At 38.1% G+C, this 13,575-nt stretch overlaps 1 protein-coding gene across 2 annotated transcripts in view; it reads right to left on the reverse strand.

Moving 5' to 3' along the window:
• ctbp1.L (C-terminal binding protein 1 L homeolog) overlaps positions 1 to 13,575 on the reverse strand; it is a 362,230-nt gene that overhangs the window by 177,549 nt on the left and 171,106 nt on the right. For both annotated transcript variants that reach the window (XM_041586903.1, XM_041587067.1), the window contains one exon: positions 6,317 to 6,415. In XM_041586903.1, coding sequence (XP_041442837.1) covers positions 6,317 to 6,415 — 99 coding nt within the window. The remainder of the gene's footprint in view (positions 1 to 6,316; positions 6,416 to 13,575) is intronic.

Raw genomic sequence — 13,575 nt, forward strand, 5'->3', positions numbered from 1 at the left:
TTAGTTAATAAAACATTTTTTATTTTGTTTAAGACCTGAGAGTGTGGACCTTCTTTGTGGGATATATATATATATATATACATACAATATTGAAGAAATCTTTTTTCAGTACATCAATCCGACATTTCGGCCTCGAAAAAAGCCCTAATGTGGGCCGAAACGTCGGATTGATGTACACATTATATCACTTCATCTCCTGTGCCCAGATGCATCAAGCAGCGCTACATTTAGGGGCAGATTTATCAAGGGTCAAATTAAAAATTCTAATTTGAATTTTCGAGTTTTTTTTATGGTCAAAACTGTCAAATTCAACTAGGGAGTTATTCAAATTCAGATCGAGTTTTTCAAAAAATATCTAATTTGATTTCTGAGATTTATCATACTCTGGTCCTTTAAGAACTCGAATTTGACTTTTCGCCACCTAAAACCTACCAAATTGCTGTTTAAGTGAAATGGAGACACCCAGGGATCAATTTGGAGTTGTTTGCAGCCTTCCTTAATTCTAATCGAGTTTTAAAATTTGAATAGAATTTGATTCAAATTCAATTCGAGTTTTCGGATCAATTCTATTCACTCGACTTTTCGATTGTAATGATACATTTCGATTGGTCGAATTTTGAGTTCATGGGAGTTTACGGGAATTTTAAAAAACTCCCATGAATTCGAAATTCAACCCTTAATAAATGAGCCTCCCTGACGAAGCATGTTACATTTCATCCTCAAACACAGGAGTTTGTATGAATGTTCTTGTTTAAAAATGTCCTACACCTTAGATAATCTACAGCTCTGTTTAGACTGTTAATATACATTCCTCATCTTCTTAATGCCGCACGAAAGCCTCAGCTTTTTTCAGCATCTCTTATGACAGCAAATGACGGGTTGAGGGCCGCACAGGGGGGTAGATACTCATTCTTGCAAAGAAACTTGGCAGACGACTAAAGGCAAGGCCAGACGTGGCGTTTTTGCTGCGTTTTTACGTTGCATTTTTAAAAAAGAACAGCCAGGCATAAATACGCATAAACTGCACTACCACTGAAACGAATGGAAAACGCACTATGGCAATTCACGCAGGACGTTTGCAAGCCGAAATCCGCCACAGGACGCCAGTACGTCAGGAAACTACCAGATCAATAGACTCTATGGGATCTGCACGTTTGAAACCACACTTTGTGTAAATACGCAGCGTATTTTAAATATGGCGTCCAAATTCTCAATGAGAACAATGAGAAGTGCATGTTGGGAAAAGAATCTTACGTGCTGACAAACGCATGTTAACGGTCGTATGTGGTTTCAGTGGCGTATTAAGCCTGGCTGTTCTTTTTTAAAAATGCAATGTAAAAACGCAATGTAAAAACGCCACGTCTGGCCTTTCCCCAACTGTAGGATAGCCAGACCTTCTGTTTATAGTATCCAGAGCACAGAACAGAACCAGTTACCCAGTGGAATGCTGTCCTACAATGGCATTTAATCAAATGTAGTACAGGTATGGAACCTGTTATCCAGAATGCTTGGGAGCGGATAAAGGATCCTATACCTGTAGAAGAAAAATACGCAGTATCTTGTTTCATTCAATAAGATTTATAGCAATCTATAGGTGGCCATAGATGCACCGATAATACTGTACAAAACTCATTTTTGTATGATATTCGTGAGTATATGGTGGGAACTGAATCAAACCATATTGGCAGAAAACTTGGATATCGGTCAGATCGTTGATTGGTCTGGGCATAAAAATTTGATTGTGCACCTTTGAAGACACCCGAACATCGGCCATTGTTAGTGCTGAATCATCAGATACAGGTAGAATTCTATTGTTTCCATATGTATATCTGACCATTCAGCTCTACATCACTGACTTGCCCCCCAAATTCACCAACCCGCCCACTGACATCTACGACCCACCTCCTTTTGCCGGAATTTTTCAAGTTAAGTTATTAAGTTAAATCTGCCTAAGAATAGTGCGGGTACTGGAACTGTTATCTGGAAACCCAGAAAGCGCTGAATTACAGAAAGGTTGTCTCCCGTAGACTCCATTTTATCCAGATTCTGAAAAATTGTTTCTTTTTTCTGTGTAATAATAAAACAGTAGCTTGTACTTGATCCCAACTAAGATATAATTAATCCTTAATGGAAACAAAACCAGCCTATTGGTTTTATTTAATCTTACCTGATTTTCTAGTAGACTTAAAAAACTTGTTAATAGTGCTGCTCCAGCAGAATTCTGCGCTGAAATCCATTTCTCAATAGAGCAAACAGATGTTTTTTTTAATTTAATTTTAAAATGAGGCTAGACATATTGTCAGTTTCCAAGCTGACCCCAGTCATGTGACTTGTGCTCTGATAAACTTCAGTCACTCTTTACTGCTGTACTGCAAGTTGGAGTGATATCACCCCTCCCCCCCCCCAGCAGTCTAACAACAGAACAGTGGCAGTGGCGTAACTAGATATTACTGGGCCCACAGCAAATTATTTTTCAGGCCCCCAAAATTTACCAATATTTATTGAAACTGTATATGAATTAGGGCCTCGTGGGGCCCCTATACCTTCTGGGCCCCCGTGCAGGCGCAGGGTCTGCTTCCTCTATAGTTACGCCCCTGAACAGTGGGAAGGTAACCAGATAACAGCTCCCTAACACAAGATAACAGCTGCCTGGTAGATCTAAGAACAGCACTCAATAGTAAAATCCAGGTCCCACTGAGACACATTGATTAGGAGAAACAACAGCCTGCCAGAAAGCAGTTCCATCCTAAAGTGTTGGCTCTTTCTCAAAGCACAATGGCCTTAGATGGCTGTCTACACACCAATTTTACAACTAAAAAAATACACTTTCTGGTTCAGGAATTAAATTTTATATTATCGAGTGAATTATTTGCAATGTAAACAATGTAATTTAGAAATAAAAACTGTGCCCTAAAAATCATGACAGAATCCCTTTAAGGTATGAAGATCCAAATTACAGAAAGATCTGTTATCCAGAAAACTCCAGGTCCTGAGCATTCTGGATAACAAGTCTCATACCAGTACTTCTATACACCCTTTGGAAGACTGAGGATCCCACCAATAAGACCTTTCCACTCAACCTTAAAGCAGCCCTGATTTCTTGACTAAATCACAGCCTCTATGAATGAGTATGCTTCCTTGTTTTGGCCTGTAGGAGTTAATTTCCGTTAATCTAGTGTTATGGCATCAGAGCATTCATTATATCAGGTACAGTGTGCTTGACCTTAAACAGCAGCCAAGATAACAGTTCAGCCATGTACTGAGCACGGCAAAGAATGGTCATCAATTAAAAACACGATCATGAAGTCTGGCCATTTGCCGATATTAAACAGAAATAATTCCCAAGCGAGAGAGAGAATAAACTACGTCAAGAAGGCCGGGGCTTCCAAGTGCATTATGAGGATCTTTTTTAAAACTAAAAAAAATAAAAGCAAACTATTAAATTCAATTACAAGAATTCTTTTCCCACTGACAAATTGAAACAATGAATATTTCTGTATCTGTGGCAAATACACTATATTATCCTAGCAGCTTGTAGCCACGGAATATAATCATATAAATTTAATTAAAAATGACAAAGAACGATATTGTCCCCAGAACAACGCAGTGTATATTCTATATACCCCTTCTACAGACATGTATCAAGTGTTATTAAAATAGCAGATATTTATGGGTGCATATCTATTGCATTGTTTTATAAATATTAGCCTGTGGTTTTCAATTAACGAAAAGACAAGAACCGTCAGCAGAGCGTTTGAGTTGTATTATTATGATATTCATTTGGGGGCATTGACCCAGGGGCATGAGATCACAACTAGAGTAGGGGCCTAAACAGATTCAAGACATCTAGTACAGGTACAGGATCTGTTATGCGGAATCCCGTTATCGAGAAAGCTAAGAAATACGGAAAGGCCGTCTCCCACATTTTATCCAAATAATCCAAATTTTTAAAAATATTTTCTTTTTTCTCTGTAATAATAAAACAGTAGCTTGTACTTGATCCCAACTAAGATATAATTAATCCTTATTGGAAGCAAAACCAGCCTATTGGGTTTATTTAATGTTTACATGATTTTCTATTAAACTTCAAGATTCAAATTATGGAAAGATTAGTTATGTGGAAAACCTTGGGTCCCAAGCATTCTGGATACCAGGTCCCATAGCTGTAGAAGTAAATCACTGAAGACATTTCACTAGTGATGGGCGAATTTATTCACCAGGCACGACTTTGTGGTGAATTCCCGTGATTCCCGAAACAGCAGCGAGCCGGTGCATTTTCACCAGCAAATTTGCACCGGCGTCCAAAGAACAGACCCTCAGCATCAAAAACGAGACGCCAGCCTAGTTTCTCGAATTTTTCGCCATTTTTTTGCGAATTTCGCAGGAAATTCGTGAATTTCTCGGCGAAGCAAAATGCCCCGAATTCGCCCATCACTACGTTTCACTACTCATCCAAGCAGCTTCTCCAGTTCCACTGACAGGTACAGGAAATACTCGGCATATAAACGCTTCCGATAATCCAAGCACAATGGTGCAATGTATGACTGGAGACCACGTTATCAGTCCCTACCCTCACAGCACCCACCCCCCAATGTCACCACCCTGCCCCTCCGATGTCACTGGCCCGCCCCCCCCCACATCACCAGCCCGCCCCTTGCCCGTTTTCTTCCAAAAACCCTCCGCCTGTCTCTTTAAGTTATATGACACAATGGGAATTCTATCACAGTAACTACACAGTATTCACACCTCTGTGAGTTTCACTTCTCAACCATTTTTATAGTTACCTTGCACCATTGTGATTGGATTATTGAAAGAGTTTATATGCCGAGGACTTCCCACACCAGTCAGTTGAACTGAAGAAGCTGCTCGGATGAGTAGTGAAACGTCTTCAATGATTACTCAGCAAGTCCAGTTGTTTTAGATTTACTTCTACTAGATATGACCATGACCTGGATGAATGAAAACCTTCATAGACTCAAGACGGTCAACCCTAGGCATTACAAATGCCAACTAGTGATAAGTGGATTTATTCACCAGCCATGAATTCACGGTAAAATTCAAAATTTCGGCATGTGAGAATTTTTCGTGAGAAATTTGACGTGGAAAAAGTCGATGAGAAAAAACGCCCATAAGAAAAAATGCCCATAAGAAAAAACGCCCAATGACTTTAATGCATTAGGGAAAAAAAGCCACCATAAGAAAAAATGGCCATGGACTTTAATGCATTTGGAGCAAGAAAAATTGTCACGAGCGTAAAAATTTGTAACGCATAAAAATGGCCATTGACTTCAAAATTTTGCCTTTTCGCAATTTTTTTCGCAGTTTCGCAAATTCTTCGGCGAAGAGAAACGGGACAGATTCACTCATCACTTTTGTCAACCCTAACTGCCACAATCCCTCAACTAACTGAGCCACTCGGCAATATCGATCGGCAAATTTGTCTCCGCGAAAAATTGTGAAACGCATCAATTTCGACGGCCCACGACAATTGTTATAAGCGCGCCTATTTTGGCCAAATGCATTTAAGTCAATGGGCGTATGAATAACTTGGATGCGCGACAATGTTTCTGACGTCCACCTACATTTTCCACGCGGCCGATTTTTCGCCGGCACATTTTTGCAGCAGTTTTGCGAATTTATTCGTCAGTGGTGAAACGCGGAAAATTCGCTGCAAATTTGTGCCTGACGAATTTATTCGCCCATCACTACTGGGCAATAGTCGAAGTTGTAATTAACAAAAACTGGAGCATGTCTCATGACTCCATTATACAAATAACTACTTGGATTGAAACAACTCACACTATTGGTTCTTAGTAGATATATACACACACCACAACTCTCCACAAGATATACAGCAAACCAAATAGTACAGACTGTGGTTTCCAACTAGCTCTTAATGTCCAGTTGCCATTAACTTAATTCTACTAGATACCTCCAACGAGCTGTAATAATAAATAATAAAATTCTGATACATAACATCAAATAAAGCAAAGATGGCTATTTACAAAAACAATAGATAGGAATGAAAAGTAATGAGGCACCAGTAGTGAGGGGCGAATTTGAAAAATTCGTGAATTTCACGAAACGGCGAAAAATTGACGCAAATTTCGCGGGCGTTTCGCAAATTTATTCGCTGGCGGCGAAACGCCCAAATTCACCCCTCACTACTGGTGCCTCATTACTTTTTATTCCTATCTATTTATCGCGCCTGGCGAATAAATTCGCCCAACACTAGGCACCAGCAAAACCCCTGTTATAATAAAGTTTACTCTTGTGCCATATAGTGATCAAACATAAGTATCTGATGATCTTTTACCTGGATCAGTAGAGCTGCCAATCATTGACCAGGGGGTTGCGTTACCACTGCCCGAGGAAACAAGAGCATGCTGTGCCCTCCATGATAAAGGGTAGGGTGCTGGAAAATACAAACAAGTAACAAGTATTACAGGACATATAAGATTGACTATTGCTCTCTCTATTAATTCTGTTGTTTTGTGAAAGATCTAACAAAGGTAAAACCTTGAATAATGTCGTTCACTGCCTCTTCTAATCAAGGGTTGCGAGGAGAAGCTTATGTTTTTCAAGTTTTCGAGTTTTTTTTGTCAAAAATCAAATTTTCAGGTTAAAAAAATACTCAAATTAAATAACCCCCTAATAGTTAACTAAAAGGTGAACCCTTTAAATGAATTGTTCAGTGTAAAAATAAAAACTGGGTAAATAGATAGGCTGTGCAAAATAAAAAATGTATCTAATATAGTTAGTTAGCCAAAAATGTAATGTATAAAGGCTGGAGTGATTTGATGTATAACAAGTCAGTCAGAACACTACTTCCTGCTTTTCAGCTCTCTTGGTTTACACTGACTGGTTACCCTGGCTACCAGGCAGTAACCAATCAGAGACTTGAGGGGGGGCCACATGGGTCATTTCTGTTGCTTTTGAATCTGAGCTGAATGTTGAGGATCAATTACAAACTCACTGAACAGAAATGTACCATGTGGCCCCCCTTCAAGTCACTGACTAACTCAGAGTTATAGAGCTGAAAAGCAGGAAGTTGGATTCTGGCGTTTTTATTAGACATCTGTTCACTCCAGCCTTTATACATTACATTTTTGGCTAACTAACCCTATTAAAAACATTTTTTATTTTGCACAGCCTATCTATTTACCCAGTTTTTATTTTCACATTAAACTGTTCCTATAAGTCCCAATTATAATCACACACACACTATAAAGTATTCAAATATCTTGGAAATCAAAATAAGTCACTTAAAGGGCATGTAAAGTCTAAAATAGAATAAGGCTAGAAATGTTGTATTTTATATACTAAACATAAACATGAACTTACTGCACCACAAGCCTAATCAAACAAATAATTTATGCTTTCGAGGTTGGCTACAGGGGGTCACCATCTTGTAACTTTGTTATACATCTTTGCAAGACTAAGACTGTGCACATGCTCAGTGTGGTCTGGGCTGCTTAGGGACCGTCATAAACAAAGCTGCTTGAGTTCTGCATGGCTGGGAAGTAAGGCGGGGGCTCCCCCTGCTGTTCATAAGTATGATTGTTTCCCTGCTCAGCAGTTAGGGACCGTCTGACAATTCCAATCCACAGCAGTAAATGAAGGGAGAATTTCACTGCATACAGTCAGGTTTCTTATAAAAACCGTACACATATTTAATTAAAGTATATTGGAGATAGGTTTCTTTTCCATTAAAGAAAGTAAAAATTGGATTTTATGTTTTTGCCTTTACATGCCCTTTAAAGGGCATGTAAAGGCAAAAAGATGAACTCCAATTTTTACTTTTTTAATGAAAAAGAAACCTATCTCCAATATACTTTAATTACAAAATATGTACCGTTTTCATAAGAAACCTGACTGTATGCAGTGAAATCCTCCCTTCATTTACTGCTGTGGATAGGAATTGTCAGACGGTCCCTAACTGTTGAGCAGGGAAACAATCATACTTATGAACAGCAGGGGGAGCCCCCGCCTTACTTCCCAGCCATGCAGAACTCAAGCAGCTTTGTTTATGATGATCCCTAAGCAGCCCAGACCACACTGAGCATGTGCACAGTCTTGGTCTTGCAAAGATGAATAACAAAGTTATAAGATGGTGACCCACTGTAGCCAACTTTGAAAGTATAAATTATTTGTTTGATTAGGCTTGTGGTGCAGTAAGTTCATGTTTATATTTAGTATACAAAATACAGCATTTCTAGCCTTATTTTATTTTAGACTTTACATGCCCTTTAAACAATGTTGTCGATGGCTGTGTTTCCAAAATAACAGCGAAACCCAAGAAATATCCCAAGATAAATGAACTGTGTTCCGTGCTGCGGTTAAAAATTTCCATCATTTCTCTCGGGGACAAACAGACGATTTACAAATTAAAAAAACTAAAGGGTTGTTGGTATGACTTCACCTCCTCCTCCTCCGTGCCTTTACTAATGCAATTTGAAAATGGAATATTATCATCCAGAAGGCCTGAGCTGTGAGAAGGGTAATGACATCCAAGTAGAAACGTTCTGGAATCTACATCTGTCAGGCGCATGCAGTTCCAATTTTCCAATACATAATACATGATCAAATTTTGATGTTTCAGAGGGAAGAAAAAACTATTCTCAGAGCAGAATAAAAACATCTATTGAGCGATGTTTCAGTTTCAGCAGCCTGAACTGATTTATATGCAAAGGGGAGGCTTTAAAGGAGACAATGTCTAATTTAAATAATGTACATCTCTCTGTATAACTTGGGAAACCACACAATATAACGCTTGGCAACACAGTGCCTTTATTTATGTGTGCTGGCCCTTTATTTGGGCTTCTTTGAGATCCCACTGCATAATGACACAGGAAAATGTGATTTATTTTGCAGAATTCAGAAGATCATACACATCGTACATCAAGGGGCAGATTTATCAAAGGTCGAAGTGAATTATAAAATTAAAAAACTTTGAATTTCGAAGTAATTTTTGGGTACTTTGACCATCGAATAGGCCAAATTCGACTTTGATTCGAATTGGAAATACTTTGAATATTCGGCCATTCGAAAAGTACTGTCGAAGTACTGTCTCTTTAAAAAACTTCGACTTTGCCACCTTAAACCTGCCGAATTGCTATGTTAGCCTATGGGGACCTCCTAGAACCTATAGCCAACATTTGGCTATGTTTTTAGAAGTCAAAGGTTTTTTTTTTGAAAATCGTTCGTTCATTCGATTTAATCGTTAAAATCGTTCGAACGATTTCTACGATCGATCGAACGATTGTAATTCGATTGGAAATAGCTAAATTTAAACAAAAAAAAACTTTGACTATCGAATTGTTCAATTCGATGGTCGAATTTAGAAGTTTTAGCACTTCGAAATTTGACTCTCGATAAATATACCCCCAAGTAGACAACATACACACAGAAAGGGATGGAGTGTAACAATGATCATTGTACCCCTATGAGCCCCTATTAAGTCTTCTAGAAAATCACTTAAACATTAAATAAACCCAATAGGCTGGTTTTGCTTCCAATAAGGATTAATTATATCTTAGTTGGGATCAAGTACAAGTTACTGTTTTATTATTACACAGAAAAAGGAAAACGCTATTAATAATTTGGATTATTTGGATAAAATGGAGTATATAGGAGACGCCTTTCCATAATTTGGAGCTTTCTGGAAAACGGGTTTCCGGATAACAGATCCCATACCTGTATTTCTAAGCTACAGCATAGATTGTGCATGAATAACCGAGGGAGAGAAAGGACAATGCTTTTTAAAACATGTTATCCAACATTTGGCAATGTTTGATTTTATCCCTGATAAACTGCAGTCTAAGGGGCAGATTTATCAAAGGTTGAAGTGAAAATTTAAATGAAAAAAATTCAAATTTTAAGCTAATTTTTGTGTACTTCGACTAGGGAACAGTCCAAATGCGTTTCGAATTTGAAAAAAATTTGAAAATCAGAATTTCGAAATTTATCATGTACTGTCTCTTTATAAATTCGACTTCGACCATTCGCCATCTAAAACCTGTCAAATTGCTGTTTTAGCTTATGGGGGACCTCCTAGAATTTGGAGTCAATTGGTGGACTGTCAAAGATCAAAGTTTTTTGGGGGGGAAAAAGTAGAATCGTACAATTCGAATTCGCAATTACTGCGGTTTGTCGATTCAAATCCGATCTAAACTGACCTATTTGATTGAAAACAGACCTATTCGGGCAAAAAAAATACTTCAATCTAATTTCGGTTGGCCTTTTGAATTCGAATTTCGAAGTTATTCAAATCCGAAATTCGACCCTAATTGTCATGGGTTTAGTTTTTTGTTGTACAGGTATGGGACCTGTTATCCAGAATGCTCTGGACTTGGGGTTGTCAGGATAAGGGATATTTCCATAATTTAGATCTTCATACCTGAAGTCTACCAGAAAATCATGCAAATGTTAAATAAACCCAATAGTCTTGTTTGGATCAAGTGCAAGCTACTTTATTTTTATTACAGGGAAAAATGAAAATTATTTTTTAAAAAACTGTATTATTTATATAAAATGGAGTCTATGGGAGACTGCCTTTCGGCCAATATTGCCAGCTATACTTTGAAACTAAGAAAGGAAAAAATATATATATATATATATATATATATATATATATATATATATATATATATATATATATAAATGATCAGTTAGTGGGTTAAATAGTAGGATATCCTGAATATTGACCTATTTGCATCCAGCATAAATACACTAAGGGCGACTAATCTCCCCAAACTGCCTTCTTGCCAGATAGAATCAACATCGCCAGTGGGATGGCACTCGGCCGAAGAAGAGGCGATTTCTCGAGGGGCGTCTAATTTCCCAGAATCTCCACGTGTGTCTCTGCCCTACACAGCTAAATAACAACATAGTACCTTAGAAACCCTTCATCATCTTGTTGCTTAGTTAATCTAAATGTGTTATTCACCTTTAAATTAACTTTTAGTGATATTCTGCAACATTCTGGGAGAATTTGCAATTTGGCTCTCTAACTCTGAGTTAGTCAGCGACTATAAGGGGGGCCACATGGGACATAACTGTTCAGTTTGCAATTGATCCTCAGCATTCAGCGCAGATTCAAAAGCAACAGTCCCATATGGCCCCCTCAAGTCACTGATTGGTTACTGCCTGGTAACCAATCAGTGGAAACCAATAGAGCTGAAAAGCAGGAAGTAGTGTTGTGGCTATTATGTTACACTTCCAGTCACTCCAGCCTTTATACATTACATTTTTGGTTAACTAACTATATCAGAGACTTTTTTTATTTTGCACAGCCTATCTATTTACCCAGTTTTTATTTTTAAACTGAACTGTTCCTTTAAAGGTGAACCACCCCTTCAGTATGATCACCTTCTACAATACTGTACAGCCCCTAAATCTTTACAATCTTTTAATTGTGTTTGGAAAATCTGAATACTAATATTGAGTCTATTAACTGGAAAGAGTATATATATATATATATATCAAGAATGACAAGCAGATGTATCCCCCATTTTTCCAAAAATAACTGCCCAGCAGGACACATACAGCCATTCTATCATCATGATTGCCCCAGTCCTCCCGTATCTATATATATAATATAATTAGCACAGACCATTGGAATCTGGTCATGGAAGATACTGCAGGCGCCTGCTTCACAAAGCTTAATGTTTCTCCCTATACCGCTATATGATGTTTGTAGAAAAGGAAAGGCAGGTGCTGGAAATATGTTTTCCTTCAGTTTGAAATAAAATGTTTCCCTATAAGCAGACAGTTAGTAGATGACAGCTAGAATAACTATTGGGTCACGTCATTTAGGCTGTTCCAAGGCAGATCTGTCACATTTCCAGAATCATATTCCCGTAAGTGACAATATAATAAATCATATCTTGCAAAAGACAAGGTACTGATGTGAATGACTAGGGAAAGATAGAATAAGCCATTATTTTGAGAAATCCTATGAAAACAGACCGAACAAAGACAATTAGGCTCCCAGCCATGTGCGTGGTTTGTGCCTAAGCATCCAGCAGCTCTGGTGGAATAGAAGTGTTATCCTATGCTCTGATCTAAGTGCCAAAGAGACAAGAGGAAGGAGGTCCCTGTCCCGCAGAGCTTACAATCAAAGGCATATCCTAATCAAAGTGAGCTCTATCTATCAATATGTGGTACTCCACACAGGTGGAAACCAAACAAAGAGCACGAGGAAATAAAGTATTAGACCGATAAATTAAAAAGTTTAATGAAACGTTAATCTTGTTGAAGAAAATACTATGGGCACTGTCACTCCCAATTTAACTAAATTACTGGGATATTTTTAACTGGTGACTAATGCTTAAGGCGTAAGGAGTTTTGGATTTTGCAGTGACCTGTCAGTTTAGCAGAGACCACAAAAATACAAACAATGACCAGTGGGAAAATGGATCCAGTTATTATGGATTAGTCCCTGGGATATATGTGTTGCTGCAGAGAAATGTAGGGCAGAGTGTAGGGATACACTTCAGTTTAGAAGACTTTGCAAGACTTCTATAAGGATTAAATCACACTTTGCTCTTGACAAAGAAAGAGATAAGAGCTAGATTGATTGATTGATTGATTGATTGATTGATTGATTGAGTGATGAAAGATAAATAAATGATGGATGGATAAATGATAGATAGATAGATGGATGGATAGATGGATAGATGATAGATAGATAGATAGATAGATAGATAGATAGATAGATAGATAGATAGATAGAGAGATAGATAGATGATAGATAGATAGATAGATAGATAGATAGATAGATAGATAGATAGATAGATAGATAGATAGATAGACAGATAGATGATAGATAGATAGATAGATAGATAGATAGATAGATAGATAGAGATGATAGATAGATAGATAATAGATAGATAGATAGATAGATAGATAGATAGATAGATAGATAGATAGATAGATCTGATACTCAACTGCTGCATGAAGACAGAATGAAGAGAAACAGATGCTGAGAGATTGAGAGTGAATATAAACATGATTACAGTACAGAATATTTAATTGTTTGTATTTAGAAAGTTTCTTATTTCATTATGCTGAAGCTATTATTACATTTTCATTTTCACAATAGTTCCCCTTTGAGTAAAATTACTATTGTAAGGATCTTGCTATAATCACAGAAGCAGCGCCGGGCCAGTCTGGCCTGTGGCAGCGCCCGATAGGCACGTGCATGCATGAAAACGTGCGCACGCAAAAAGACGTGCGTGCACGAATACGCGCATATGGAAAACAGTGCAACAAGGAAGAGAGCGGCAGCAGGCACCGGACCAGGAGTAGGAGGCAAAGAAGGTGCGTGACTGGCGCCCCCTCCTGCATTGCGCCCTAGGCACGTGCCTACCCCTAGTTCCGGCCCTGCACAGAAGTGTCCAGAAAAGCACCAAATCGTAGCTGAATTTTCCTTCCATCCACTCTTTGTGCCGCCCCCCCCCCATAGGTCACATTACCGTGGATGTGGAAATCCTTTACAGAATAAAAGAACTAAAATTAGCAGTGTTATGCAAGAATAAATACAATATTAATCTTGTATATAATGAGGTCCTT

The sequence above is a fragment of the Xenopus laevis genome, chromosome 1L (assembly GCF_017654675.1).
Source record: "Xenopus laevis strain J_2021 chromosome 1L, Xenopus_laevis_v10.1, whole genome shotgun sequence".
Lineage (NCBI taxonomy): Eukaryota > Metazoa > Chordata > Amphibia > Anura > Pipidae > Xenopus > Xenopus laevis.